Source organism: Nannobrachium achirus (genome assembly GCF_963921795.1).
Source record: "Nannobrachium achirus genome assembly, chromosome: 24".
Classification (NCBI taxonomy): Eukaryota; Metazoa; Chordata; class Actinopteri; order Myctophiformes; family Myctophidae; genus Nannobrachium; species Nannobrachium achirus.
The window spans coordinates 1,772,215-1,799,714 of NC_137831.1; the positions used below are offsets into that span (position 1 = coordinate 1,772,215).

Below are 27,500 nucleotides of genomic sequence, written 5' to 3' on the forward strand. Positions count from 1 at the left end.
TGAGTGAATATAGCGTCAAAGTCACAAAAAAGAAATTAAGAAAATCTGGCTCTTTTGAAAAGAGCTGATCTACAAGGGGTCTTCAACAGGGGGTCCGGGAACCCTAGGGGGTCCTCAGAGTTACTACAGGGGGTCCTCCAAATCTTTGTGTGATAAGAACTCAATTTTTTTTCTAAACTAACCACTTGAACCCTTGTATCCCTATTCTGTGTGGAATATTAGCCAATAATAGCCGATCTACAAGCTCACAACGCCTCGCAGTGCGAGGCGTTGTGAGCTTGTAGATCTGCTATTATTGGCAAAGAGGTTTGGTGTAGAGTGAAAAGAAATGCAGACAAAGTATTGACGGTTCACGTCGTTCAATGTCTAAAAATACACATTGAACCAACAACCTACACTGACAATATATTGCTGTCAAACAAGTCTAAGATGTCTCAGAAATCTATGAAATGTTATACAATATGTAGTGGGGGTCCCTGCTTCATCTCTCTCTCAGCCAAAGGGTCCTTGGCCTGAAAACGTTGAAGACCCCTGTAATATAATATAAACCAGTAAGACACCTAAGGGTGAAAAGGGTAAGGTCGACCCTCTGTCTTGGCCGTATATGGATTCTGTTAGTGTGGTTCCCCTAACCAGGGCATCATCTGGGAATACCCATATATGGACTTTTATTTTATTTTATCCTTTATTAACCAGTTACCCATATATGGAGATCCATGTTTATGGAGATATAGGCATATTGGTTAGACTGACATGTAGGCCTGTATATATTGATACACTGATGTCACAATGAGTCAGCCATAGCCATATATGGAGATCTGGGTGATGGAGAGTTGATGTCAGTGTTGGTCAGCTCCATATGGAGGACCATGACATTATGGTACTCCTTATATGGGCAGGTCAGCCTCCATATATGGGCAGGATGACATCAGGCATCTCTATATATGGGCAGTAGCTATTTTTTTTTAAATCGGTTGAATCTAGGGTTGTAATACCTCCCATAGGCAGCCAATGCATCAAAACAGTTCTTTTTTTATGCTATCTGATTGTATTTAACCACGTCATACTCATCAATATTGGGACTCTATGGGAAGCTTGGAGAATCCTCTTTCTATCTGCAAAGTGTTTGTTTCATAAAAACCCAGTGTAGACATGTTATGAGCTACTTTCTATCAAGAAAGTCAGTTCAGGTGATTATTTTTTCTAAGTGCTGGAGTTTGGAAGCGCTTGTGGGACGTCACTCAGCGGTCCTGTGTACCAGCTGGCTCTAAATGTATATAGCCTAATGCAGGAGGCAGCGGGACATGGTGTTATAGAAGACGAGCGCTTCCTTAGAAAAACAAAACAAAACATGTCTTCTCGGATTTATTGACAGATAGTAACTCATACCATGTCTAAGCTGGATTTTTGTGAAACAAACTCTTTACAGATAGTAAGAGGATACTCCAAGCTTTCCATACAGCCCCAATATTGGAGAGTTTGACATCATTTAATACAATCAGATAGTAAAAAAAACTGTTTTCATGCATTGGCTGCCTGTGGGAGGTATTGCAACCCTAGATTCATCTGATTTAAAAAGAACTAGACCAGGTCAACCTGGTTGTGCCAGACCCCGGTTCTGCCAACCCCCTGTCTGTCATCATCATTTATGACATCATGCCTTTTGTAGGCATGTCATCATCATATATACCCTTTATATAGAAAACCCGGACCGACATTTGCTTATGTAGGCCTACCCATTTCATGGGTCTGGCAAAAATCTAGTTTTGCAATTTGCGGCTATATGGGCAGGTCAGCCTCCATATATGGGCAGGTCAGACATAGGCATTGAGGTGTTACGGACCTATGACAGGATGTGCCGGTGTTATAGTTTAAGTGGAGACCAGTTTAACTCGAGACGGCATCGGTCGTCGTCCTAGTAACAGGCTGAGGAGACCATGCCATCGCTGAAAAATATGGATTTACACATTCCGGAGAGCTTCCTGATGGATAGATTACACTTGGAGCAAGAAGGGAGCACCTTATATTTAGCATTTGTGCATGTTTAGAGCAGTCAGGGAATCAAATGGGCTCACCGACCGGCCATGGGCTATGTTAATAAAAAAAAAATAAAAAAAAAAAGTAAATTCCAAGCTTTCCATAGAGCCACAATATTGGTGAGTTTGAAGTCGTTTAATACAATCAGATAGCAAAAAACTGTTTTGATGCATTGGATCCCTATGGGAGGTATTGCAACCCTAGATTCATCTGATTATAAAAAATCTAGTGTTGCAATTTGCGGCTAAGCCTGTGCTAATCTCACCTGTACACAGCTCACCTGTGTGTAGCTAATGTTGCTAATGTAGCAGTTGGGAAGTGAATGTGGCTAGTGAGCGTGGCTTGTCCTAACAAATGACTATAGGCCTGTTAATGAATGCCTTCTGAAATGATTGTGAAACGATACTCATACATTGTTCAGTGTTTAAACATTCAGTTTATTATAAGCTGTGTTTGGCTCAGTGTTTTCACCTGTATGTGCTGTGCAGTGCTGACACCCCTCTCCTCTGTGGAATGGAACGGGCAAACAGAGCAAGACTGAACTGTTCCACTTAAGTAGGGGTGGAAGGTACCAAGTAGTGATGAGGAGGAGGGGTGTTTTACAATGCTACATGAGCCAAGTATTCCCATTGTCTCCGGTTGTGAAATCAAGCCCAAAATGATATCATTTTATGCTCCTCTAAAATTCTCTGTACGTCCCTGCACACATACACGCAGACACGCCACGCGCACGCACACACGTACACACACACGCACGCACACACACACACACACACACACACACACACACACACACACACACACACACACACACACACACACACACACACAGGTCTAAGCTTAGATTTTACATTAATTAGACAACGAATAGACGTCTAATAGGTTTGTCCATATATGTTGAAATATAATGTCCTGGTATTTGCTAGATAATCACAGCGTTTACTGCCATATAATAGTTTTTTTTACACGTTTTTTTAAATCATTGAATCCAATCGTATCGTATCGCCATGATTGAACCAATATCCTATCGTTAACCTTGTATCGTGATGCGTATCGTCTCACTGTTAAAATGTATTGTTACACCCCTAACATCTATATATATATATAATGTATTGTTACACCCCTAACATCTATATATAATGTATTGTTATGTTACACCCCTAACATCTATATTTAAAATGTATTGTTACACCCCTAACATCTATATTTAAAATGTATTGTTACACCCCTAACATCTATATATAGCCGTTGAAATAATGTGGGTTACCTTTGACCATATTATTACATCGGGCGTGTACTCAGAACCCTGACCCACAAGGACAGTGTACTTCTTTTGTCAGATTTAAAATCTGTATAATAAATAAAAAAAATCTAGTATTGCAATTTGCGGCTAGTTTTTCTATTGGTTAGCCTACTCACACCATGGAGACTTCAGTTCAATACATTGTTTTGCTTTGTGTCGACAAAAATGTTATTGCAACATTTTTGCAATAGGGACCCAATCCCTATCCGGAATGAATGGAGGTACATTTACTTTCTTTTTACTTTTTTTGTCTTGGGAATGCGACAAAAAAAAAAAAAAAAAAAAAATATTATTGAATTCAAGTCTCCATGGTGTGAGTTCTTAATAGAAAAAAAAAGTCATTTTGGGGGTGAACTACTCCTTTAAAGTGAAAAGCATCTCTAAAAACCAAGCCAGGACATTTTTTACAACATAAACACAAGGTTTTTATTGTTCAAAGACGATACAATAATGAAAGCATTTACAACTTGAAACGATTTTATACAAACATTATAGGTTTTTGTTAATATCAGGACACTCTAATACAGACATTACGGTCTTGATTTCTATAAGGTCACTTTCATACAGGCAATATGGTCTTTGTTTCATTCATATTTCGTTTCAACATGAATACAGTAACACACTGTGGTTGTACCGGTCAGCTCCCAGTACAACAGTAACGCACTGTGGTTGTACTGGTCAGCACAACAGTAGTAACACATTGTGGTTGTACCGGTCAGTACAACAGTAGTAACACATTGTGGTTGTACCGGTCAGTACAACAGTAGTAACACACTGTGGTTGTACCGGTCAGTACAACAGTAGTAACACACTGTGGTTGTACCGGTCAGCTCCCAGTACAACAGTAACACACTGTGGTTGTGCCGGTCAGCTCCCAGTACAACAGTAACACACTGCGGTTGTACCGGTCAGCTCCCAGTACAACAGTAGTAACACACTGTGGTTGTACCGGTCAGCTCCAACTACAACAGTAACACACTGTGGTTGCACCGGTCATCTCCCAGTACAACAGTAACACACTGTGGTTGTACCGGTCAGCTCCCAGTACAACAGTAACACACTGTGGTTGCACCGGTCAGCTCCCAGTACAACAGTAACACACTGTGGTTGTACCGGTCAGCTCCCAGTACAACAGTAACACACTGTGGTTGCACCGGTCAGCTCCCAGTACAACAGTAACACACTGTGGTTGTACCGGTCAGCTCCCTTACAACAGTAACACACTGTGGTTGTACCGGTCAGCTCCCAGTACAACAGTAACACACTGTGGTTGTACCGGTCAGCTCCCAGTACAACAGTAACACACTGTGGTTGTACCGGTCAGCTCCCAGTACAACAGTAACACACTGTGGTTGTACTGTGTGATGGGGGGAGGGGTTATGTACATCCGAGGCCTTTAGATAAATAACTTTAATAACAATTTATGCATTTATGAAAATAATATTCCTCAACAACATCAATAAAGTTTATTATTTATGTATGAAAATAAGTATTTCAGGAGGGAGCCAGCTTCCCTTCACTTCTACACATAACAATAATATATCTGACAGCATGAAGCAGGGCTAGTCTCGCGTGGCCAGACTGTTTTGGTCAAATGCTCCCGGCATACAGTCTGGGGCACGGAATGTGACGCATCCGCTCTCTTTGTGCAGTAGCAATAACATGTCCTACTGGAAGCGTTATGTCTCCTTTCATAATTTTTGGGGCGTTATTTCGTCTTTCTCTGGTATTATTGTTGTTACTTCCATGATGTTTTCAAATGTTTTCTTAACTATACTTCCATAACAAGAATATGCCGCTTGAATGACTTTGTCTGTGCTAGTGTGCTTCTGTTATGTTTCCAATGGGACTACAGTTCATTATAATGACTCTGTCTGTGCGAGTGTGCTTCTGTTATGTTTCCAGTGGGACTACAGTTCAGTGCAGCAGTGGCTACTTCCGATACTCGCCGTTCAGGAGCTGCTGTTCCAGACTCTATATATAGCATTCGGAGATTGTGAATAGGTGTCTGGCTACGCGAGACTAAAGCAGTGCTAACTCCTTGTATGGTGTTTCCTGTTTCCTGTGTAGCCTGGATGCTACATCACTAGACTTACTGAAGTCCTGACGTCATTCGTTCATCCCGGGTGCGTAGCGTTGTTCCCACGTTTCATTTCTCGATGGTCCCAAAATATGAGTTCTGTTCAATCAATTTATTTTGACCAAATTGACAAATGGGCAGATGACAACTTCAACATCCGCAAAATGATTCAAAAGAATCCACATCCACAATATTCATGGTAGTTAGGTTACAGTGTTACTCTGTACAAAGACTTGCTACAGTATATGTGCAGACTAGTGCTTGCTCTGCCATCATATAGTTAAATATTATTAAATTGTATCGTGATTTTTGCATATTAATCAGGAACAATTTAACAACACATAGTTAATATGATGGTGGAGCAAGCACTGCAAAGATAGCAAGTCTTTGTACACAGTAAGTTTGCAACCCAACTTACCTTGAATATCGTGGGGATGTTGATGTTGTCATCTGCCCATTTGCCAATTTGGTCAAAATAAATTGGTTGAATAGAACTCATATTTTGAGACCATCGCTCCATTGTTTACAATGGTTTGTAATGCAGGCTGCTATCCCAGGAAGTCATGTGATCCAAGATGGCCGTGGTGTGAATAAGGTCTATAGCACGAGACCCAGAAGAGAGATTAGACGTTTTGCCCGGAACCCCGACTAGAGACAATGGACCCTTCATTCACAGCCCGCCCACTCAGCAAATGTCTCAGCAACTTCCTGGTAGGCCTACTGATGTCAGCTTTGAAGGGGAAACTAACACAGAAATAGCTGGACTTTAAGCCAACAAATCATTATTTCGAACGGTAAAGTAAATTATAATGCTTTGTGCCTTTTACTATCTTGTGTTCTTGATCATGCTAGCCGTATTTTATACTTTACTATTCGGAAATTGCATTACATTTGCGATTTCAGTGTTAACTCTATGGGCTTTTAGCAGGGTTTACCCTTCAAAATACCAGGAAGTTGCTGAGAAATTTGCTGAGTGGGCGGGCCGTGAATAGAGCCTAATAGCCGATCTACCACAATCTACCACTTCGCACCGCGTTGCGCAAGCTTGTAGATCAGCTATTTTCACTGCTTCTTAATTATTATTATAATTTCTATGCAGGAGAAGAAAATGGGATTTTTACTAGTGTCGTGACCCATAAAAAATGGTCTGTGACCAACAAATGAGTCTCGACCCACAGTTTGGGACCCAGTGCTCTATATGTGAACATGATGCAGTGAGTATTCAGACATATGAGGTTCATAATCCCTTATTGGAAAACAACAAACAAACATATTTACGCAACGCAAGATCAATATTCATTTCTGTACAATGTTGGGGGCGGGGCTCCCATTGTGTAAACAGTTATTGTAACGTTATCTTTATTTATGTACTTTTCTATTTTCTGTCTCTTAAAAGCAGTGGTCCTCAACCCCCCCCCCCCCCCCCCCCCCCCATGCTGACGAGCACTAAGAGTTGAGGCATTACATTTTATATAACACGGTTCTATTGTGAAAATAGCAGAGCTACATGCTCACAACGCCTCGCAATGTAGATCTGCTATTTTCACTATTTCTGCCTCTAATATTTGACAATTTGGCCAATGTTTAATTTGTCATTTAAGAGGTATTAAAAAGTCCTTAAATTGTCACTTTAGAAATGTGCAGCCCTCTATACACTTAAACTTTATGATGGTTTGTTTACTGTTGAGTGAGAAAACAATGTTTCACATTAAGTTAATCATCTGGGGATCCCCCAGACCACTGTCTTAAAGGAACACGGCACCCCGAAAAAACGACCCTTTCCCTCTAAATTACTCAGCCCATTAAAGAGGTTCCCGGGGACCCCCAGGGGTCCTTGAGGGGGTCCCCAGCTAATATGGGTGTGAGTGTACACATGGAACCAAATGGACCCTTACAGCTCTGTAACTCTGAGAGTGTACAAATGGAACCAAATGGACCCTTACAGCTCTGTAACTCTGAGAGTGTACAAATGGAACCAAATGGACCCTTACAGCTCTGTGACTCTGAGAGTGTACAAATCCACCGTTTGAGAACCACTGTCGTTAATAGACTGAAAGAATGTGACGTTTCCCGGGGGTCTGTGGGGGTCTGTAGGGGTCTGTAGGGGTCCGTGGGGATTCGTGGGGGTCCGTGGGGGTCCGTGGGGGTCTGTAGGGGTCTGTAGGGGTCCATCGGGGTCTGTAGGGGTCTGTAGGGGTCCGTGGGCGTCCGTGGGGGTCCGTGGGCGTCCGTGGCGGCGTGGGGTCCTTCCTACCACTTCCCAGGGATGGGCGTTCCACATTCATACCAGGAGACGTAGCTGATGTGGGACCGCCCGCCGATCTGTCCGAAATGAACCGGCTGCTGCCGCACCGCTCTGTAGAACCCTGAACACACACACACACACACACACACACACACACACACACACACACACACACACACACACACACACACACACACACACACACACACACACACACACACACACACACACACAATGACCGCTGAGTATTTCCAATTTCCAATACTTTTACTTCTACTCCACTACATCTCTGATCCAAATATTGTACTTTTTCTCCACTACATTTATTTGAAAACTTTAGTTACTAGTTACTTTACAGATATAAATTAAACTTTAGTTACTTTACAGATATAAATTAAACTTTAGTTACTTTACAGATATAAATTAAACTTTAGTTACTTTACAGATATAAATTAAACTTTAGTTACTTTACAGATATAAATTAAACTTTAGTTACTTTACAGATATAAATTAAACTTTAGTTACTTTACAGATATAAATTAAACTTTAGTTACTTTACAGATATAAATTAAACTTTAGTTACTTTACAGATATAAATTAAACTTTAGTTACTTTACAGATATAAATTAAACTTTAGTTACTTTACAGATATAAATTAAACTTTAGTTACTTTACAGATATAAATTAAACTTTAGTTACTTTACAGATATAAATTAAACTTTAGTTACTTTACAGATATAAATTAAACTTTAGTTACTTTACAGATATAAATTAAACTTTAGTTACTTTACAGATATAAACTTTAGTTACTAGTTACTAGTTACTAGTTACTTTACAGATATAAATTATATGAATCCACTTCAGCCCTATTTTTTTTATACCTTGGCTATTTGAAAATAGCAGATCTACAAGCTCACAACGCATCACGTCGCATTGTTGTGAGCGTTATAACCAGGTAATAAACATACTAAACGTTAACGTGGTACTAAACATGGTACTAAAAAGTATCCACTCTAGAGTAGGTCTGAGCTAGGCCAAACAGGGCCAAACACTTCATAATGACTGATCACTCACTGACTTTTCATTTAGACCACCAGGATATAGTTGTAATATGTTGGTGTAGTTGTAATATGTTGGAGCTTGAGTCTGACATTGTCCCATTGACTAGAGATTTCAAAGGGGAGGGATTTAAAATGTGAAATTCCCAATCACAAGAGATCTAGTGGGGGGGTTGTGTTCCCCCCTCCCCCCTCCCCTCTATGACAGGCATCAAACAGGTTGTTGTCTTTGATGCTAACGAGGCGTGCACAACCCCCTTTGAAGTTCAAAGGGAGCAATTAAGAGCTTTGGCTGAGCTCCGCCTCCCTCCTCTGTTTCTGTTGATTTTCAAAAGTTAGACCCACCCCCTCCTCGAGGCTCAGACTCTCATTGGCTTGGTTCTGCCTAAAACCAGAGAGACTTTAGCGTGACAACAATATGACAACACCAGACCAAGAGAACCAGTCCGCTCAGAGAGTGGGCGGGTCTATGGCCTGGAGCCAGGCAAGTAATCCGTGCATAGATTCTATTGTGCACCACTATAACACTATTACCACTTTTACAATGTATTAAGGTGTATTATAGTTATCATAGTACACATTTATAACACAGTTATAATCCATTATAGTGGTGTAGTGTTGTGTAGTGTGGTGCTAAAGCTGCAGTCGAAAAGGGGCTTTAGCTGTGAGTTAATTAATGAATGTATTAATTGTTATTACCTTTAATGAGGGGCAGCTGTGAGTTAATTAATGAATGTATTAATTGACCCTACCTTTAATGAGGGGCAGCTGGTCAGCTGTTAGTTGTCTTCCTGTTTTCCCGTCCAGGAAAGAGTCGACGAACTGACAGTGGTCCTCACCGAACCCTGACTGGTCCCCGATGCTGTAGAATGTACCTGCACACACACACACACACGCACGCGCATGCACGCACGCACGCACGCACGCACACAATTAGCATAACTGTATTAGACAGCCAGATGTACATTTTGGGTTCTCGCTTTTCAATAACTTTGTGAAGTTATCAAGGTATGTTTAGGTGTGGCTGATAGCTGAGCATGTAGGTGGATTGTATGTGCGTGTGTATGCGCGCATGAGTGCGTACTGGTCATTGTTTGTGTGTGAGTGTGCGTGTGCGTGTGCGTGTGTGCGTGTGTGTGTGTGTGTGTGTGCGTGTGCGTGTGCGTGCGCGTGTGCGTGTGTGTGTGCGTTATTGTTCTTGCTACATACTGAGCTCCAGAAATAGGTTTTGACCAACAGTGTGAGGACATTTTTGGAAAGTGAGGACATTTTTGCAGTCCTCACTAAATTTAGGGTTGTGTAAAGGGTTAGGGTTAGGGTTAGGGTTAGGGTTAGGGTTAGGTTTAGGGTTAGGGGTTAGGGTAAGGCCACAGGAATGGAAGAAAAATCAATGTAAGTCAATGGAGGTCCTCAGTATGTAGCAAAAACAAGAATGTGCGTGTGTGTGTGTGTGTGTGTGTGTGTGTGTGTGTGTGTGTGTGTCTGTGTGTGTGTGCGTGCGTGTGTGCGTACCAGTCAGACTCTCAGACAGATAGATATTGTATCTCAGAGAGTTACAGAGCTGAACTCCCACAAACTTGCGGTACCAAGTCCTCTTCACGTACTGACGGCCCTGGCACTCTGATTGGCTGGCTGTGTGGAAGGGGAAGGCTGTCCAGATGGCTGCTTTACCTACGATGCAATAGAGGACAGACAATTGGACTCGAGTCATGATGACTCGACTTGACTCGGACCCGAGTCATATTTTTGACGACTTGCGACTTGATCGGACATAAGGACAAAAACTTGAGACTCGACTTGACTTGGAAGACAATGACTCCCGACTCGACTCGACTTGAGACACGCCGACTCGGACGACTTGCCGCTACGCCACTCACCAAAGCAGTCGTGAACGCCACGCTAGGTTCACACTTTTATTGATTGATTGATTTGATTGATTGGAGACAGGCATGTTAGCGAGAGCACAAGCACCAGACACACACACACACACACACACACACACACACAGCATGAATGGCTACTGCTGCACCCCAGCCTGATGCAGCCACTGCCAGTTCTGCTGCTACAGTTCCGTGCAGTTTGCATATAAAAACTTCCACTCCGATGGTAAACAGAGGAACACTCAATACAAGATATGTAACGCTAAAATCAAAGACAAAGAGGGAACGACATCAAACTTTATCCGCCACTTGAAGACTGCGCATGAAGACAAGTAAAACCAAACATAAGATAACATTAGAACTAAGTGTGTGTGCGCGTGTGCATGTGTGTGTTGGTGATATACTGTCGGTCGATCGTGTTTTGAACATTAATAAGACAACAATGTCACTCACCACTGTCACGAACGTTGATCTGTGACTGCATAAATAATTATCCAATTATCCATCATGGTAGCAAGCCTCCGTCTTCCAACACTTTCTCACTTTTCATAACATACATCCCATCCAGTCGTCAGCAGGGTTAAGAACTTCACTAAATAACTCCCACGCAAAAGCTTTATTCCTTTTCATTTAGCCTCAGACAAGTTTTCCACTCCACTGTTATTCTTGGGAGCTTTTCGCATGGCCCGTAATGTTACACAGACAAATGTGACCGACCAGAAATGTGTTGCCAGCCTGTGGTGGTTGCGTAGTCATTCTATAGTTTACGACGGGTAACGACATTTGGTGTAACTTGGGGTTACTTGCGGTCATGAATGGGACCCCATGCCAGCAAAACAAATGATGCACGTGTTGTGGAGTAGGCAGCTAAATTTGTGCCTGATGAGAAATGACTTTAAAATACAGTACTAGTAGTACAAAACAAAGCACGTTAAGATGATTGTGTCTTGTTTGTTTTTGTTTTTAAAGCAATAGGCCTGTAGCAGTTTTGAAGTCTATTTTTTTTCAGAGGATATACCAGCCAGGGGTCTAAATTGACCCTTACAGGTCTGTACTGACAGTGTACAACCAAATCCATTTGGTTCTAGGGGAGAGAGACCTCGGAATTTAAAAGTTTGAGAACCTCTGCCATGATAGAGTATTATGGTCAGAGGGTAGGCTTAGTGTTAGGCTACTGTTCTTTTCCTACTGAATGTTAATTACTTAATAGTTATGGTCACAGAGGTATCATTTACTCAACTTGACAACCTTGTGACTTGACTTGACTTGACTTGACAACCTTGTGACTCGACTCGACGCGACTCGACTCGACGCGACTTGACATGACAACCTTGTGACTCGACTCGACTTGACTTGACAACCTTGTGACTCGACTTGACTTGACTTGCCCACAACAGAACAACTTGAGACTTGCTTGAGACTTGGACCAGATGACTTGTGACTCGACTTGGACTCGGATCAGAGGGACTTGTACAATTGTCTGATAGAGGATATGCGTGTGACATCATCATCATACCAGGAAGTTATGTGGGAACGTCTACTGAGTGGCAAAACACTACTTTCTGGAAAAGTTTGTTTGAATTAAAAGACCGTGTAGGCACTCCATGGACCCTATTCTCCTCCATGCTAAACCCATGAACTTCTTTGCCCTTTTTTACTATTCTGAAAAACATTTTTAAGTACTTAAAATAACATTGACACGTTGTGAGCTTGTAGATTTGAACTATTTAAAAAAAAATGCAGGCTTGCCTGCGGTTAGTCCAGAACTCTAACGCCAACATGAAGAGCATAAAGCCCCTATCATAGTAGGCACCGTGGTGATAAGCTATCCACCGCGGTGTAGTCTTTTTAAGTCATAAAACTACAACATTGCTTCATTCCTCACGGTGAAGAGCTTTCCACCGCGAACCCCGACACATCTCTCTGTTTTTACTTTCAGACAGATCGGCCCATCACCCCGTTCACTGATTGGTCTATCTAGACCAGTCAGTCACAGTGATAGGACTTCACCGTGACTGACTATGATGGCCTCCACTTGTTTTATTTATTAGCGGTGATAGGCTCTTCACCGCAGACTCTCATAGAGGCTTTACAGTGGAGTCAGGTTGAGATCATCTGTTTGTTAAGCTTAACATCACTGACAGACTAATCTCTCGAGACAGACCGATAGGTGTCGCCCTTTCTTCTTTGACGATGGGTTCCCAGATTGCTGACAGACAGACAGACAGACAGACAGACAGACAGACAGACAGACAGACAGACAGACAGACAGACAGGCAGGCAGGCAGGCAGGCAGGCAGGCAGGCAGGCAGGCAGACAGACAGACAGACAGACAGACAGACAGACAGACAGACAGACAGTCTTACCTGATATATTCTCACTAACCCGAGGATCCGCTGTGAGAGAGAGACAGACAGACAGACAACGTTATGAGGTATGTGAGAGATTTATTAGATTTAGTATTTGTTTAGGTTCAGCAGATGTTATGAAGATAAGAGTGAACATTCTCAACTTATAGGCTTTTCTGTCACCTTTGCCATATTCAGACTTTTCAGATATTGGGGCGGGTCTAAAGCAGTGTTTTCAGACTGTTCAGCTCGAAACCCAAAGACGTTTGCCTCTCACCCAAACTAGTGAAAACAGCAGATCTAAAAGCTCACAATATTTCGCCTCACGCAGCGTTGTGAGCTTGTAGATCGGCTATTTTCACTACTTCTTAAGCATTGTGGACTTATTTATGGAATGTCTTTGATTTCTTCATGAAATTACAAAAAGAAGTCATAGAATTTTGTTTCTAATTAATGAAAAATCATGCGTTTTGGGGAACTTTTTTATATATATATTTTGAATAATAATAATTGAAAAACTAAATTTAGGAAACCAAAAACAAAGCGACCAATAAAAATCTGTCTGCGACCCACAAAATGTGTCCCGACCCATTGTTTGGGAAACAGTGGTCTAAAGAATGCGTGCAAGCGTTCTTGCGCGTGCGCACGTGTGTGTGTGTGTGTGTGTGCATGTGTGTGTGTGTGTGTGCGTGCGTGCGTGTGTGCGCGTGTGTAAGTGTGTGTGTGTGTGTGTGTGTGTGTGTGTGTGTGTGTGTGCGTGCGTGCGTGCGTGTGTGCGTGTGTATGTGCGTACCTGACTCGGTGTTGAAGGACACAGGCTCACTGGCAGGTCCAGTTCCCAGATCATTCTTAGGAGTCACCTTAAACTCATAACTGATAGAGAGATATAGAGAGAGAGAGAGAGAGAGAGAGAGAGAGAGAGAGAGAGAGAGAGAGAGAGAGAGAGAGCAGAATGTTAGGTTGGTGGGAGAAACCAGTAGCTCTATATCAGGGGTGGGCAACTTTGATAATGGATATTTCCACACTCACTCCAGAAGGCTGCATTGCATTATTGTTACTGAAATAAATCTCTTTTTTCGATATTTTAACTTTTCCCCCGTATATTAATACCCTACTGAATCATTCAAGTATGTCACACAAGAGTAGCAAAACCAGCCGATCTACGAGCTTGTAGATTTGCTATTTTTGAATTGTAATCCTTAAAAGTAATAATTTTTATTTAATTTCAAATGCTTTTAGTTATACTTATGTTACCTTTATTGAACATAATAAAGACCATTTTAATACTAGTCATTGAACGAACTAAATTAAAACAGGTCATGTTTGCATGTTTGGAATCGTAACAGCTGAAATCAATAATATATCGGTATTCCGTTATATATAACTTTTAACCTGTGGGTTATTAAGTGAAAGTGGGGGCCGCATTAGATGTTAGGATGGTGGGAGGAATATCTGAGGAGTATCTGTTTGGTCTGGTTTCAGGTTCTCTATACAACACAGAATGTTAGGTTGGTAGGAGGAACCAGTTGCTCTGGTCTGGTTCTCTATATAATATAGTATGTTACATTGGTGGGAGGAACCAGTAGCTGTTGTCTGGTTTCAGATTCTCTATAATACCACTCTAACCTAACGCAGACAGTTTAGTGTAGGCAGATGGGCGGGCGCGGCGAATCTCTCCGCAAGTCTCCGACCAATAGCATGTGTTCTCCTCCCCCCTCTGCTCCTCTGCTCAGTGCAGAGAACGCTGCTGCGTCATTCGGAGCGACGGACGTCTGCATCTGATTGGTTAGGGAAATTCTATACTTCCGCCAACATTTTAATGGGTTCGCCCAGGCTTCTTTTTCTTCCAATCGCCAAAAGAAGCCTGGGTTTCCGAGGCTACTACAATACAGACTGATAGGTTGGTAGGAAGAACCAGTACCTGTTGTCTGGTTTCAGGTTCTCCACAGCAGTGTGCGTCTGGTTGGTGGTCAGAACAGAGACCTGTTCCCCATCTGGTCCTTTAGCTGTGGACACCACCTCATACTCTGAAAACACAATGACAATACATTACTACTACTACCACTACTACTACTAATAATAATAATAATAATAATAACAACAACAACTAGAACTGCACTCTGTCGCACTCTGTTGCTCCTTGTGCACAAGTAGGCCATACATGACCTAAACGACTAGCGCGTCATGATTGGGGTTTGAGATGAATTGGGTGTGCATATTGACAGCAAGTTATCCTGGGATGTCCATGTTAATCATGTGTGTACGAAGATCCAGCAGCGACTTCACTTTCTGCGTAGGCTCAGGGTGTTTGGTGTCCAGCAGAGAGTGATGTTGCTTTTCTATCATGCTGTGATCGAGAGTATTTTCCGTTATACAATTTGTGTGTGGTTTGGTAATTTGACTGTGAGGTCAAAAGCACAGATTAATAGACTAGCTCGGATTGCATTGAAGGTGATGGGTGTGAGGGAGCACCCCACCCTTAAAGCAATATTTGAGGAAAGTGTAGTTAAGAAAGCTATAATTGCTGACCCCTCTCATGTTCTGCATTCAGAATAGGAACTGCTACCCTCTGGTAGACGTTATAGAGTCCCAGTTAAAAACAAGAAAAGACATTTGAACAGATACAAATACTCATTCATTCCCATATCCGTTACTCTGCTAAACTCAGGCCGTTAGTAGGGGTGAATAGTGTAATGTAATGTATGCTCTTGACCTGTATGTCAGCACTGTGTGTTGTGCACTATTTGTTGTAATCTACTTTCTGTCTGTCTTGTCCTGTTGTATGTTATGTAGCAGCCTGCATGTCCAAGAAAATTTCCTTCGGGACCAAATAAATGAATCTTGAATCTTGAATCTTGAATTTTACTTTACCCGTGGTTGGGTTGTATTTAATGTTTCCATGGTTACCGGTGGTTGGGTTGTATTTAATGTTTCCATGGTTACCGGTGGTTGGGTTGTATTTAATATGTTTCCATGGTTACCGGTGGTTGGGTTGTATTTAATATGTTTCCATGGTTACCGGTGGTTGGGTTGTATTTTGTTGGGTTGTATTTAATATGTTTCCATGGTTACCGGTGGTTGGGTTGTATTTAATATGTTTCCATGGTTACCGGTGGTTGGGTTGTATTTAATGTTTCCATGGTTACCGGTGGTTGGGTTGTATTTAATATGTTTCCATGGTTACCGGTGGTTGGGTTGTATTTAATATGTTTCCATGGTTACCGGTGGTTGGGTTGTATTTAATATGTTTCCATGGTTACTGGTGGTTGGGTTGTATTTAATATGTTTCCATGGTTACCGGTGGTTGGGTTGTATTTAATATGTTTCCATGGTTACCGGTGGTTGGGTTGTATTTAATATGTTTCCATGGTTACCCGTGGTTGGGTTGTATTTAATGTTTCCATGGTTACCGGTGGTTGGGTTGTATTTAATATGTTTACATGGTTACCGGTGGTTGGGTTGTATTTAATATGTTTCCATGGTTACCGGTGGTTGGGTTGTATTTAATGTTTCCATGGTTACCGGTGGTTGGGTTGTATTTAATGTTTCCATGGTTACCGGTGGTTGGGTTGTATTTAATGTTTCCATGGTTACCGGTGGTTGGGTTGTATTTAATATGTTTCCATGGTTACCGGTGGTTGGGTTGTATTTAATGTTTCCATGGTTACCGGTGGTTGGGTTGTATTTAATATGTTTCCATGGTTACCGGTGGTTGGGTTGTATTTAATGTTTCCATGGTTACCGGTGGTTGGGTTGTATTTAATATGTTTCCATGGTTACCGGTGGTTGGGTTGTATTTAATATGTTTCCATGGTTACCGGTGGTTGGGTTGTATTTAATATGTTTCCATGGTTACCGGTGGTTGGGTTGTATTTAATATGTTTACATGGTTACCGGTGGTTGGGTTGTATTTAATATGTTCCCATGGTTACCGGTGGTTGGGTTGTATTTAATATGTTTCCATGGTTACCGGTGGTTGGGTTGTATTTAATATGTTTACATGGTTACCGGTGGTTGGGTTGTATTTAATATGTTCCCATGGTTACCGGTGGTTGGGTTGTATTTAATATGTTTCCATGGTTACCGGTGGTTGGGTTGTATTTAATATGTTTCCATGGTTACCGGTGGTTGGGTTGTATTTAATATGTTTCCATGGTTACCGGTGGTTGGGTTGTATTTAATATGTTTCCATGGTTACCGGTGGTTGGGTTGTATTTAATGTTTCCATGGTTACCAGTGGTTGGGTTGTATTTAATATGTTTCCATGGTTACCGGTGGTTGGGTTGTATTTAATATGTTTCCATGGTTACCGGTGGTTGGGTTGTATTTAATATGTTTCCATGGTTACCGGTGGTTGGGTTGTATTTAATATGTTTCCATGGTTACCGGTGGTTGGGTTGTATTTAATATGTTTCCATGGTTACCGGTGGTTGGGTTGTATTTAATATGTTTCCATGGTTACCGGTGGTTGGGTTGTATTTAATATGTTTCCATGGTTACCGGTGGTTGGGTTGTATTTAATGTTTCCATGGTTACCAGTGGTTGGGTTGTATTTAATGTTTCCATGGTTACCGGTGGTTGGGTTGTATTTAATATGTTTCCATGGTTACCAGTGGTTGGGTTGTATTTAATGTTTCCATGGTTACCGGTGGTTGGGTTGTATTTAATATGTTTCCATGGTTACCGGTGGTTGGGTTGTATTTAATATGTTTCCATGGTTACCGGTGGTTGGGTTGTATTTAATATGTTTCCATGGTTACCGGTGGTTGGGTTGTATTTAATGTTTCCATGGTTACCGGTGGTTGGGTTGTATTTAATATGTTTCCATGGTTACCGGTGGTTGGGTTGTATTTAATATGTTTCCATGGTTACCGGTGGTTGGGTTGTATTTAATGTTTCCATGGTTACCGGTGGTTGGGTTGTATTTAATATGTTTCCATGGTTACCAGTGGTTGGGTTGTATTTAATGTTTCCATGGTTACCGGTGGTTGGGTTGTATTTAATATGTTTCCATGGTTACCGGTGGTTGGGTTGTATTTAATGTGTTTCCATGGTTACCGGTGGTTGGGTTGTATTTAATATGTTTCCATGGTTACCGGTGGTTGGGTTGTATTTAATGTTTCCATGGTTACCGGTGGTTGGGTTGTATTTAATATGTTTCCATGGTTACCGGTGGTTGGGTTGTATTTAATATGTTTCCATGGTTACCGGTGGTTGGGTTGTATTTAATATGTTTCCATGGTTACCGGTGGTTGGGTTGTATTTAATATGTTTCCATGGTTACCAGTGGTTGGGTTGTATTTAATATGTTTCCATGGTTACCGGTGGTTGGGTTGTATTTAATATGTTTCCATGGTTACCCGTGGTTGGGTTGTATTTAATATGTTTCCATGGTTACCAGTGGTTGGGTTGTATTTAATGTTTCCATGGTTACCGGTGGTTGGGTTGTATTTAATATGTTTCCATGGTTACCGGTGGTTGGGTTGTATTTAATATGTTTCCATGGTTACCAGTGGTTGGGTTGTATTTAATATGTTTCCATGGTTACCAGTGGTTGGGTTGTATTTAATGTTTCCATGGTTACCGGTGGTTGGGTTGTATTTAATGTTTCCATGGTTACCCGTGGTTGGGTTGTATTTAATATGTTTCCATGGTTACCGGTGGTTGGGTTGTATTTAATATGTTTCCATGGTTACCGGTGGTTGGGTTGTATTTAATGTTTCCATGGTTACCGGTGGTTGGGTTGTATTTAATATGTTTCCATGGTTACCGGTGGTTGGGTTGTATTTAATGTTTCCATAGTTACCGGTGGTTGGGTTGTATTTAATGTTTCCATGGTTACCGGTGGTTGGGTTGTATTTAATATGTTTCCATGGTTACCGGTGGTTGGGTTGTATTTAATGTTTCCATGGTTACCGGTGGTTGGGTTGTATTTAATGTTTCCATGGTTACCGGTGGTTGGGTTGTATTTAATGTTTCCATGGTTACCGGTGGTTGGGTTGTATTTAATGTTTCCATGGTTACCGGTGGTTGGGTTGTATTTAATGTTTCCATGGTTACCGGTGGTTGGGTTGTATTTAATATGTTTCCATGGTTACCGGTGGTTGGGTTGTATTTAATGTTTCCATGGTTACCGGTGGTTGGGTTGTATTTAATATGTTTACATGGTTACCGGTGGTTGGGTTGTATTTAATATGTTTCCATGGTTACCGGTGGTTGGGTTGTATTTAATATGTTTACATGGTTACCGGTGGTTGGGTTGTATTTAATATGTTTCCATGGTTACCCGTGGTTGGGTTGTATTTAATGTTTCCATGGTTACCGGTGGTTGGGTTGTATTTAATGTTTCCATGGTTACCCGTGGTTGGGTTGTATTTAATATGTTTCCATGGTTACCGGTGGTTGGGTTGTATTTAATATGTTTCCATGGTTACCCGTGGTTGGGTTGTATTTAATATGTTTCCATGGTTACCGGTGGTTGGGTTGTATTTAATATGTTTCCATGGTTACCGGTGGTTGGGTTGTATTTAATATGTTTCCATGGTTACCGGTGGTTGGGTTGTATTTAATATGTTTCCATGGTTACCGGTGGTTGGGTTGTATTTAATATGTTTCCATGGTTACCGGTGGTTGGGTTGTATTTAATATGTTTCCATGGTTACCGGTGGTTGGGTTGTATTTAATATGTTTCCATGGTTACCGGTGGTTGGGTTGTATTTAATGTTTCCATGGTTACCCGTGGTTGGGTTGTATTTAATATGTTTCCATGGTTACCGGTGGTTGGGTTGTATTTAATATGTTTCCATGGTTACCCGTGGTTGGGTTGTATTTAATGTTTCCATGGTTACCGGTGGTTGGGTTGTATTTAATATGTTTACATGGTTACCGGTGGTTGGGTTGTATTTAATATGTTTCCATGGTTACCGGTGGTTGGGTTGTATTTAATGTTTCCATGGTTACCGGTGGTTGGGTTGTATTTAATGTTTCCATGGTTACCGGTGGTTGGGTTGTATTTAATGTTTCCATGGTTACCGGTGGTTGGGTTGTATTTAATATGTTTCCATGGTTACCGGTGGTTGGGTTGTATTTAATGTTTCCATGGTTACCGGTGGTTGGGTTGTATTTAATATGTTTCCATGGTTACCGGTGGTTGGGTTGTATTTAATGTTTCCATGGTTACCGGTGGTTGGGTTGTATTTAATATGTTTCCATGGTTACCGGTGGTTGGGTTGTATTTAATATGTTTCCATGGTTACCGGTGGTTGGGTTGTATTTAATATGTTTCCATGGTTACCGGTGGTTGGGTTGTATTTAATATGTTTACATGGTTACCGGTGGTTGGGTTGTATTTAATATGTTCCCATGGTTACCGGTGGTTGGGTTGTATTTAATATGTTTCCATGGTTACCGGTGGTTGGGTTGTATTTAATATGTTTACATGGTTACCGGTGGTTGGGTTGTATTTAATATGTTCCCATGGTTACCGGTGGTTGGGTTGTATTTAATATGTTTCCATGGTTACCGGTGGTTGGGTTGTATTTAATATGTTTCCATGGTTACCGGTGGTTGGGTTGTATTTAATATGTTTCCATGGTTACCGGTGGTTGGGTTGTATTTAATATGTTTCCATGGTTACCGGTGGTTGGGTTGTATTTAATGTTTCCATGGTTACCAGTGGTTGGGTTGTATTTAATATGTTTCCATGGTTACCGGTGGTTGGGTTGTATTTAATATGTTTCCATGGTTACCGGTGGTTGGGTTGTATTTAATATGTTTCCATGGTTACCGGTGGTTGGGTTGTATTTAATATGTTTCCATGGTTACCGGTGGTTGGGTTGTATTTAATATGTTTCCATGGTTACCGGTGGTTGGGTTGTATTTAATATGTTTCCATGGTTACCGGTGGTTGGGTTGTATTTAATATGTTTCCATGGTTACCGGTGGTTGGGTTGTATTTAATGTTTCCATGGTTACCAGTGGTTGGGTTGTATTTAATGTTTCCATGGTTACCGGTGGTTGGGTTGTATTTAATATGTTTCCATGGTTACCAGTGGTTGGGTTGTATTTAATGTTTCCATGGTTACCGGTGGTTGGGTTGTATTTAATATGTTTCCATGGTTACCGGTGGTTGGGTTGTATTTAATATGTTTCCATGGTTACCGGTGGTTGGGTTGTATTTAATATGTTTCCATGGTTACCGGTGGTTGGGTTGTATTTAATGTTTCCATGGTTACCGGTGGTTGGGTTGTATTTAATATGTTTCCATGGTTACCGGTGGTTGGGTTGTATTTAATATGTTTCCATGGTTACCGGTGGTTGGGTTGTATTTAATGTTTCCATGGTTACCGGTGGTTGGGTTGTATTTAATATGTTTCCATGGTTACCAGTGGTTGGGTTGTATTTAATGTTTCCATGGTTACCGGTGGTTGGGTTGTATTTAATATGTTTCCATGGTTACCGGTGGTTGGGTTGTATTTAATGTGTTTCCATGGTTACCGGTGGTTGGGTTGTATTTAATATGTTTCCATGGTTACCGGTGGTTGGGTTGTATTTAATGTTTCCATGGTTACCGGTGGTTGGGTTGTATTTAATATGTTTCCATGGTTACCGGTGGTTGGGTTGTATTTAATATGTTTCCATGGTTACCGGTGGTTGGGTTGTATTTAATATGTTTCCATGGTTACCGGTGGTTGGGTTGTATTTAATATGTTTCCATGGTTACCAGTGGTTGGGTTGTATTTAATATGTTTCCATGGTTACCGGTGGTTGGGTTGTATTTAATATGTTTCCATGGTTACCCGTGGTTGGGTTGTATTTAATATGTTTCCATGGTTACCAGTGGTTGGGTTGTATTTAATGTTTCCATGGTTACCGGTGGTTGGGTTGTATTTAATATGTTTCCATGGTTACCGGTGGTTGGGTTGTATTTAATATGTTTCCATGGTTACCAGTGGTTGGGTTGTATTTAATATGTTTCCATGGTTACCAGTGGTTGGGTTGTATTTAATGTTTCCATGGTTACCGGTGGTTGGGTTGTATTTAATGTTTCCATGGTTACCCGTGGTTGGGTTGTATTTAATATGTTTCCATGGTTACCGGTGGTTGGGTTGTATTTAATATGTTTCCATGGTTACCGGTGGTTGGGTTGTATTTAATGTTTCCATGGTTACCGGTGGTTGGGTTGTATTTAATATGTTTCCATGGTTACCGGTGGTTGGGTTGTATTTAATGTTTCCATAGTTACCGGTGGTTGGGTTGTATTTAATGTTTCCATGGTTACCGGTGGTTGGGTTGTATTTAATATGTTTCCATGGTTACCGGTGGTTGGGTTGTATTTAATGTTTCCATGGTTACCGGTGGTTGGGTTGTATTTAATGTTTCCATGGTTACCGGTGGTTGGGTTGTATTTAATGTTTCCATGGTTACCGGTGGTTGGGTTGTATTTAATGTTTCCATGGTTACCGGTGGTTGGGTTGTATTTAATGTTTCCATGGTTACCGGTGGTTGGGTTGTATTTAATATGTTTCCATGGTTACCGGTGGTTGGGTTGTATTTAATGTTTCCATGGTTACCGGTGGTTGGGTTGTATTTAATATGTTTACATGGTTACCGGTGGTTGGGTTGTATTTAATATGTTTCCATGGTTACCGGTGGTTGGGTTGTATTTAATATGTTTACATGGTTACCGGTGGTTGGGTTGTATTTAATATGTTTCCATGGTTACCCGTGGTTGGGTTGTATTTAATGTTTCCATGGTTACCGGTGGTTGGGTTGTATTTAATGTTTCCATGGTTACCCGTGGTTGGGTTGTATTTAATATGTTTCCATGGTTACCGGTGGTTGGGTTGTATTTAATATGTTTCCATGGTTACCCGTGGTTGGGTTGTATTTAATATGTTTCCATGGTTACCGGTGGTTGGGTTGTATTTAATATGTTTCCATGGTTACCGGTGGTTGGGTTGTATTTAATATGTTTCCATGGTTACCGGTGGTTGGGTTGTATTTAATGTTTCCATGGTTACCGGTGGTTGGGTTGTATTTAATGTTTCCATGGTTACCGGTGGTTGGGTTGTATTTAATATGTTTCCATGGTTACCGGTGGTTGGGTTGTATTTAATATGTTTCCATGGTTACCGGTGGTTGGGTTGTATTTAATGTTTCCATGGTTACCGGTGGTTGGGTTGTATTTAATGTTTCCATGGTTACCGGTGGTTGGGTTGTATTTAATGTTTCCATGGTTACCGGTGGTTGGGTTGTATTTAATATGTTTCCATGGTTACCGGTGGTTGGGTTGTATTTAATATGTTTACATGGTTACCGGTGGTTGGGTTGTATTTAATATGTTTCCATGGTTACCGGTGGTTGGGTTGTATTTAATATGTTTCCATGGTTACCGGTGGTTGGGTTGTATTTAATATGTTTCCATGGTTACCGGTGGTTGGGTTGTATTTAATGTTTCCATGGTTACCGGTGGTTGGGTTGTATTTAATATGTTTCCATGGTTACCGGTGGTTGGGTTGTATTTAATATGTTTCCATGGTTACCAGTGGTTGGGTTGTATTTAATATGTTTCCATGGTTACCAGTGGTTGGGTTGTATTTAATATGTTTCCATGGTTACCGGTGGTTGGGTTGTATTTAATGTTTCCATGGTTACCAGTGGTTGGGTTGTATTTAATGTTTCCATGGTTACCGGTGGTTGGGTTGTATTTAATATGTTTCCATGGTTACCGGTGGTTGGGTTGTATTTAATATGTTTCCATGGTTACCGGTGGTTGGGTTGTATTTAATGTTTCCATGGTTACCGGTGGTTGGGTTGTATTTAATGTTTCCATGGTTACCAGTGGTTGGGTTGTATTTAATGTTTCCATGGTTACCGGTGGTTGGGTTGTATTTAATATGTTTCCATGGTTACCGGTGGTTGGGTTGTATTTAATGTTTCCATGGTTACCGGTGGTTGGGTTGTATTTAATATGTTTCCATGGTTACCGGTGGTTGGGTTGTATTTAATATGTTTCCATGGTTACCGGTGGTTGGGTTGTATTTAATATGTTTCCATGGTTACCAGTGGTTGGGTTGTATTTAATATGTTTCCATGGTTACCAGTGGTTGGGTTGTATTTAATATGTTTCCATGGTTACCAGTGGTTGGGTTGTATTTAATGTTTCCATGGTTACCCGTGGTTGGGTTGTATTTAATATGTTTCCATGGTTACCGGTGGTTGGGTTGTATTTAATGTTTCCATGGTTACCGGTGGTTGGGTTGTATTTAATATGTTTCCATGGTTACCGGTGGTTGGGTTGTATTTAATATGTTTCCATGGTTACCGGTGGTTGGGTTGTATTTAATATGTTTCCATGGTTACCAGTGGTTGGGTTGTATTTAATATGTTTCCATGGTTACCGGTGGTTGGGTTGTATTTAATATGTTTCCATGGTTACCAGTGGTTGGGTTGTATTTAATGTTTCCATGGTTACCCGTGGTTGGGTTGTATTTAATATGTTTCCATGGTTACCGGTGGTTGGGTTGTATTTAATGTTTCCATGGTTACCGGTGGTTGGGTTGTATTTAATGTTTCCATGGTTACCGGTGGTTGGGTTGTATTTAATGTTTCCATGGTTACCGGTGGTTGGGTTGTATTTAATATGTTTCCATGGTTACCGGTGGTTGGGTTGTATTTAATATGTTTACATGGTTACCGGTGGTTGGGTTGTATTTAATATGTTTCCATGGTTACCGGTGGTTGGGTTGTATTTAATATGTTTCCATGGTTACCAGTGGTTGGGTTGTATTTAATATGTTTCCATGGTTACCGGTGGTTGGGTTGTATTTAATATGTTTACATGGTTACCGGTGGTTGGGTTGTATTTAATATGTTTCCATGGTTACCGGTGGTTGGGTTGTATTTAATGTTTCCATGGTTACCGGTGGTTGGGTTGTATTTAATATGTTTCCATGGTTACCGGTGGTTGGGTTGTATTTAATGTTTCCATGGTTACCGGTGGTTGGGTTGTATTTAATATGTTTACATGGTTACCGGTGGTTGGGTTGTATTTAATATGTTTACATGGTTACCAGTGGTTGGGTTGTATTTAATATGTTTCCATGGTTACCGGTGGTTGGGTTGTATTTAATATGTTTCCATGGTTACCGGTGGTTGGGTTGTATTTAATATGTTTCCATGGTTACCGGTGGTTGGGTTGTATTTAATATGTTTCCATGGTTACCGGTGGTTGGGTTGTATTTAATGTTTCCATGGTTACCGGTGGTTGGGTTGTATTTAATATGTTTCCATGGTTACCGGTGGTTGGGTTGTATTTAATATGTTTCCATGGTTACCCGTGGTTGGGTTGTATTTAATGTTTCCATGGTTACCGGTGGTTGGGTTGTATTTAATATGTTTCCATGGTTACCGGTGGTTGGGTTGTATTTAATATGTTTCCATGGTTACCAGTGGTTGGGTTGTATTTAATATGTTTCCATGGTTACCAGTGGTTGGGTTGTATTTAATATGTTTCCATGGTTACCAGTGGTTGGGTTGTATTTAATGTTTCCATGGTTACCCGTGGTTGGGTTGTATTTAATGTTTCCATGGTTACCGGTGGTTGGGTTGTATTTAATATGTTTCCATGGTTACCGGTGGTTGGGTTGTATTTAATGTTTCCATGGTTACCGGTGGTTGGGTTGTATTTAATGTTTCCATGGTTACCGGTGGTTGGGTTGTATTTAATATGTTTCCATGGTTACCGGTGGTTGGGTTGTATTTAATATGTTTCCATGGTTACCGGTGGTTGGGTTGTATTTAATATGTTTCCATGGTTACCAGTGGTTGGGTTGTATTTAATATGTTTCCATGGTTACCGGTGGTTGGGTTGTATTTAATATGTTTCCATGGTTACCGGTGGTTGGGTTGTATTTAATATGTTTCCATGGTTACCGGTGGTTGGGTTGTATTTAATGTTTCCATGGTTACCGGTGGTTGGGTTGTATTTAATGTTTCCATGGTTACCGGTGGTTGGGTTGTATTTAATGTTTCCATGGTTACCGGTGGTTGGGTTGTATTTAATATGTTTCCATGGTTACCGGTGGTTGGGTTGTATTTAATATGTTTCCATGGTTACCGGTGGTTGGGTTGTATTTAATGTTTCCATGGTTACCGGTGGTTGGGTTGTATTTAATGTTTCCATGGTTACCGGTGGTTGGGTTGTATTTAATATGTTTCCATGGTTACCGGTGGTTGGGTTGTATTTAATATGTTTCCATGGTTACCGGTGGTTGGGTTGTATTTAATGTTTCCATGGTTACCGGTGGTTGGGTTGTATTTAATATGTTTCCATGGTTACCAGTGGTTGGGTTGTATTTAATGTTTCCATGGTTACCGGTGGTTGGGTTGTATTTAATGTTTCCATGGTTACCGGTGGTTGGGTTGTATTTAATATGTTTCCATGGTTACCGGTGGTTGGGTTGTATTTAATGTTTCCATGGTTACCGGTGGTTGGGTTGTATTTAATATGTTTCCATGGTTACCGGTGGTTGGGTTGTACTTAATATGTTTCCATGGTTACCGGTGGTTGGGTTGTATTTAATGTTTCCATGGTTACCGGTGGTTGGGTTGTATTTAATGTTTCCATGGTTACCGGTGGTTGGGTTGTATTTAATATGTTTCCATGGTTACCGGTGGTTGGGTTGTATTTAATGTTTCCATGGTTACCGGTGGTTGGGTTGTATTTAATGTTTCCATGGTTACCGGTGGTTGGGTTGTATTTAATATGTTTCCATGGTTACCGGTGGTTGGGTTGTATTTAATATGTTTCCATGGTTACCGGTGGTTGGGTTGTATTTAATATGTTTCCATGGTTACCGGTGGTTGGGTTGTATTTAATATGTTTCCATGGTTACCGGTGGTTGGGTTGTATTTAATGTTTCCATGGTTACCGGTGGTTGGGTTGTATTTAATATGTTTCCATGGTTACCAGTGGTTGGGTTGTATTTAATGTTTCCATGGTTACCGGTGGTTGGGTTGTATTTAATATGTTTCCATGGTTACCGGTGGTTGGGTTGTATTTAATATGTTTCCATGGTTACCGGTGGTTGGGTTGTATTTAATGTTTCCATGGTTACCGGTGGTTGGGTTGTATTTAATGTTTCCATGGTTACCGGTGGTTGGGTTGTATTTAATATGTTTCCATGGTTACCGGTGGTTGGGTTGTATTTAATATGTTTCCATGGTTACCAGTGGTTGGGTTGTATTTAATGTTTCCATGGTTACCGGTGGTTGGGTTGTATTTAATATGTTTCCATGGTTACCGGTGGTTGGGTTGTATTTAATGTTTCCATGGTTACCCATGGTTGGGTTGTATTTAATATGTTTCCATGGTTACCAGTGGTTGGGTTGTATTTAATATGTTTACATGGTTACCGGTGGTTGGGTTGTATTTAATGTTTCCATGGTTACCGGTGGTTGGGTTGTATTTAATATGTTTCCATGGTTACCGGTGGTTGGGTTGTATTTAATGTTTCCATGGTTACCAGTGGTTGGGTTGTATTTAA

The 27,500-nt window shown here is 41.1% G+C and overlaps 1 protein-coding gene across 1 annotated transcript in view; it reads right to left on the reverse strand.

The window, feature by feature from the left end:
- Nucleotides 1-7,670: 7,670 nt before the first annotated feature.
- LOC308309325 (uncharacterized protein) overlaps nucleotides 7,671-27,500 on the reverse strand; it is a gene marked incomplete at both ends in the record, with an annotated part of 54,847 nt that continues 35,017 nt past the window's right edge. Inside the window, 6 exons of the mRNA XM_080754874.1 lie at nucleotides 7,671-7,786; nucleotides 9,476-9,598; nucleotides 10,236-10,394; nucleotides 12,970-12,999; nucleotides 13,745-13,824; nucleotides 14,873-14,978. Coding sequence (XP_080611000.1) covers nucleotides 7,671-7,786; nucleotides 9,476-9,598; nucleotides 10,236-10,394; nucleotides 12,970-12,999; nucleotides 13,745-13,824; nucleotides 14,873-14,978 — 614 coding nt within the window. The remainder of the gene's footprint in view (nucleotides 7,787-9,475; nucleotides 9,599-10,235; nucleotides 10,395-12,969; nucleotides 13,000-13,744; nucleotides 13,825-14,872; nucleotides 14,979-27,500) is intronic.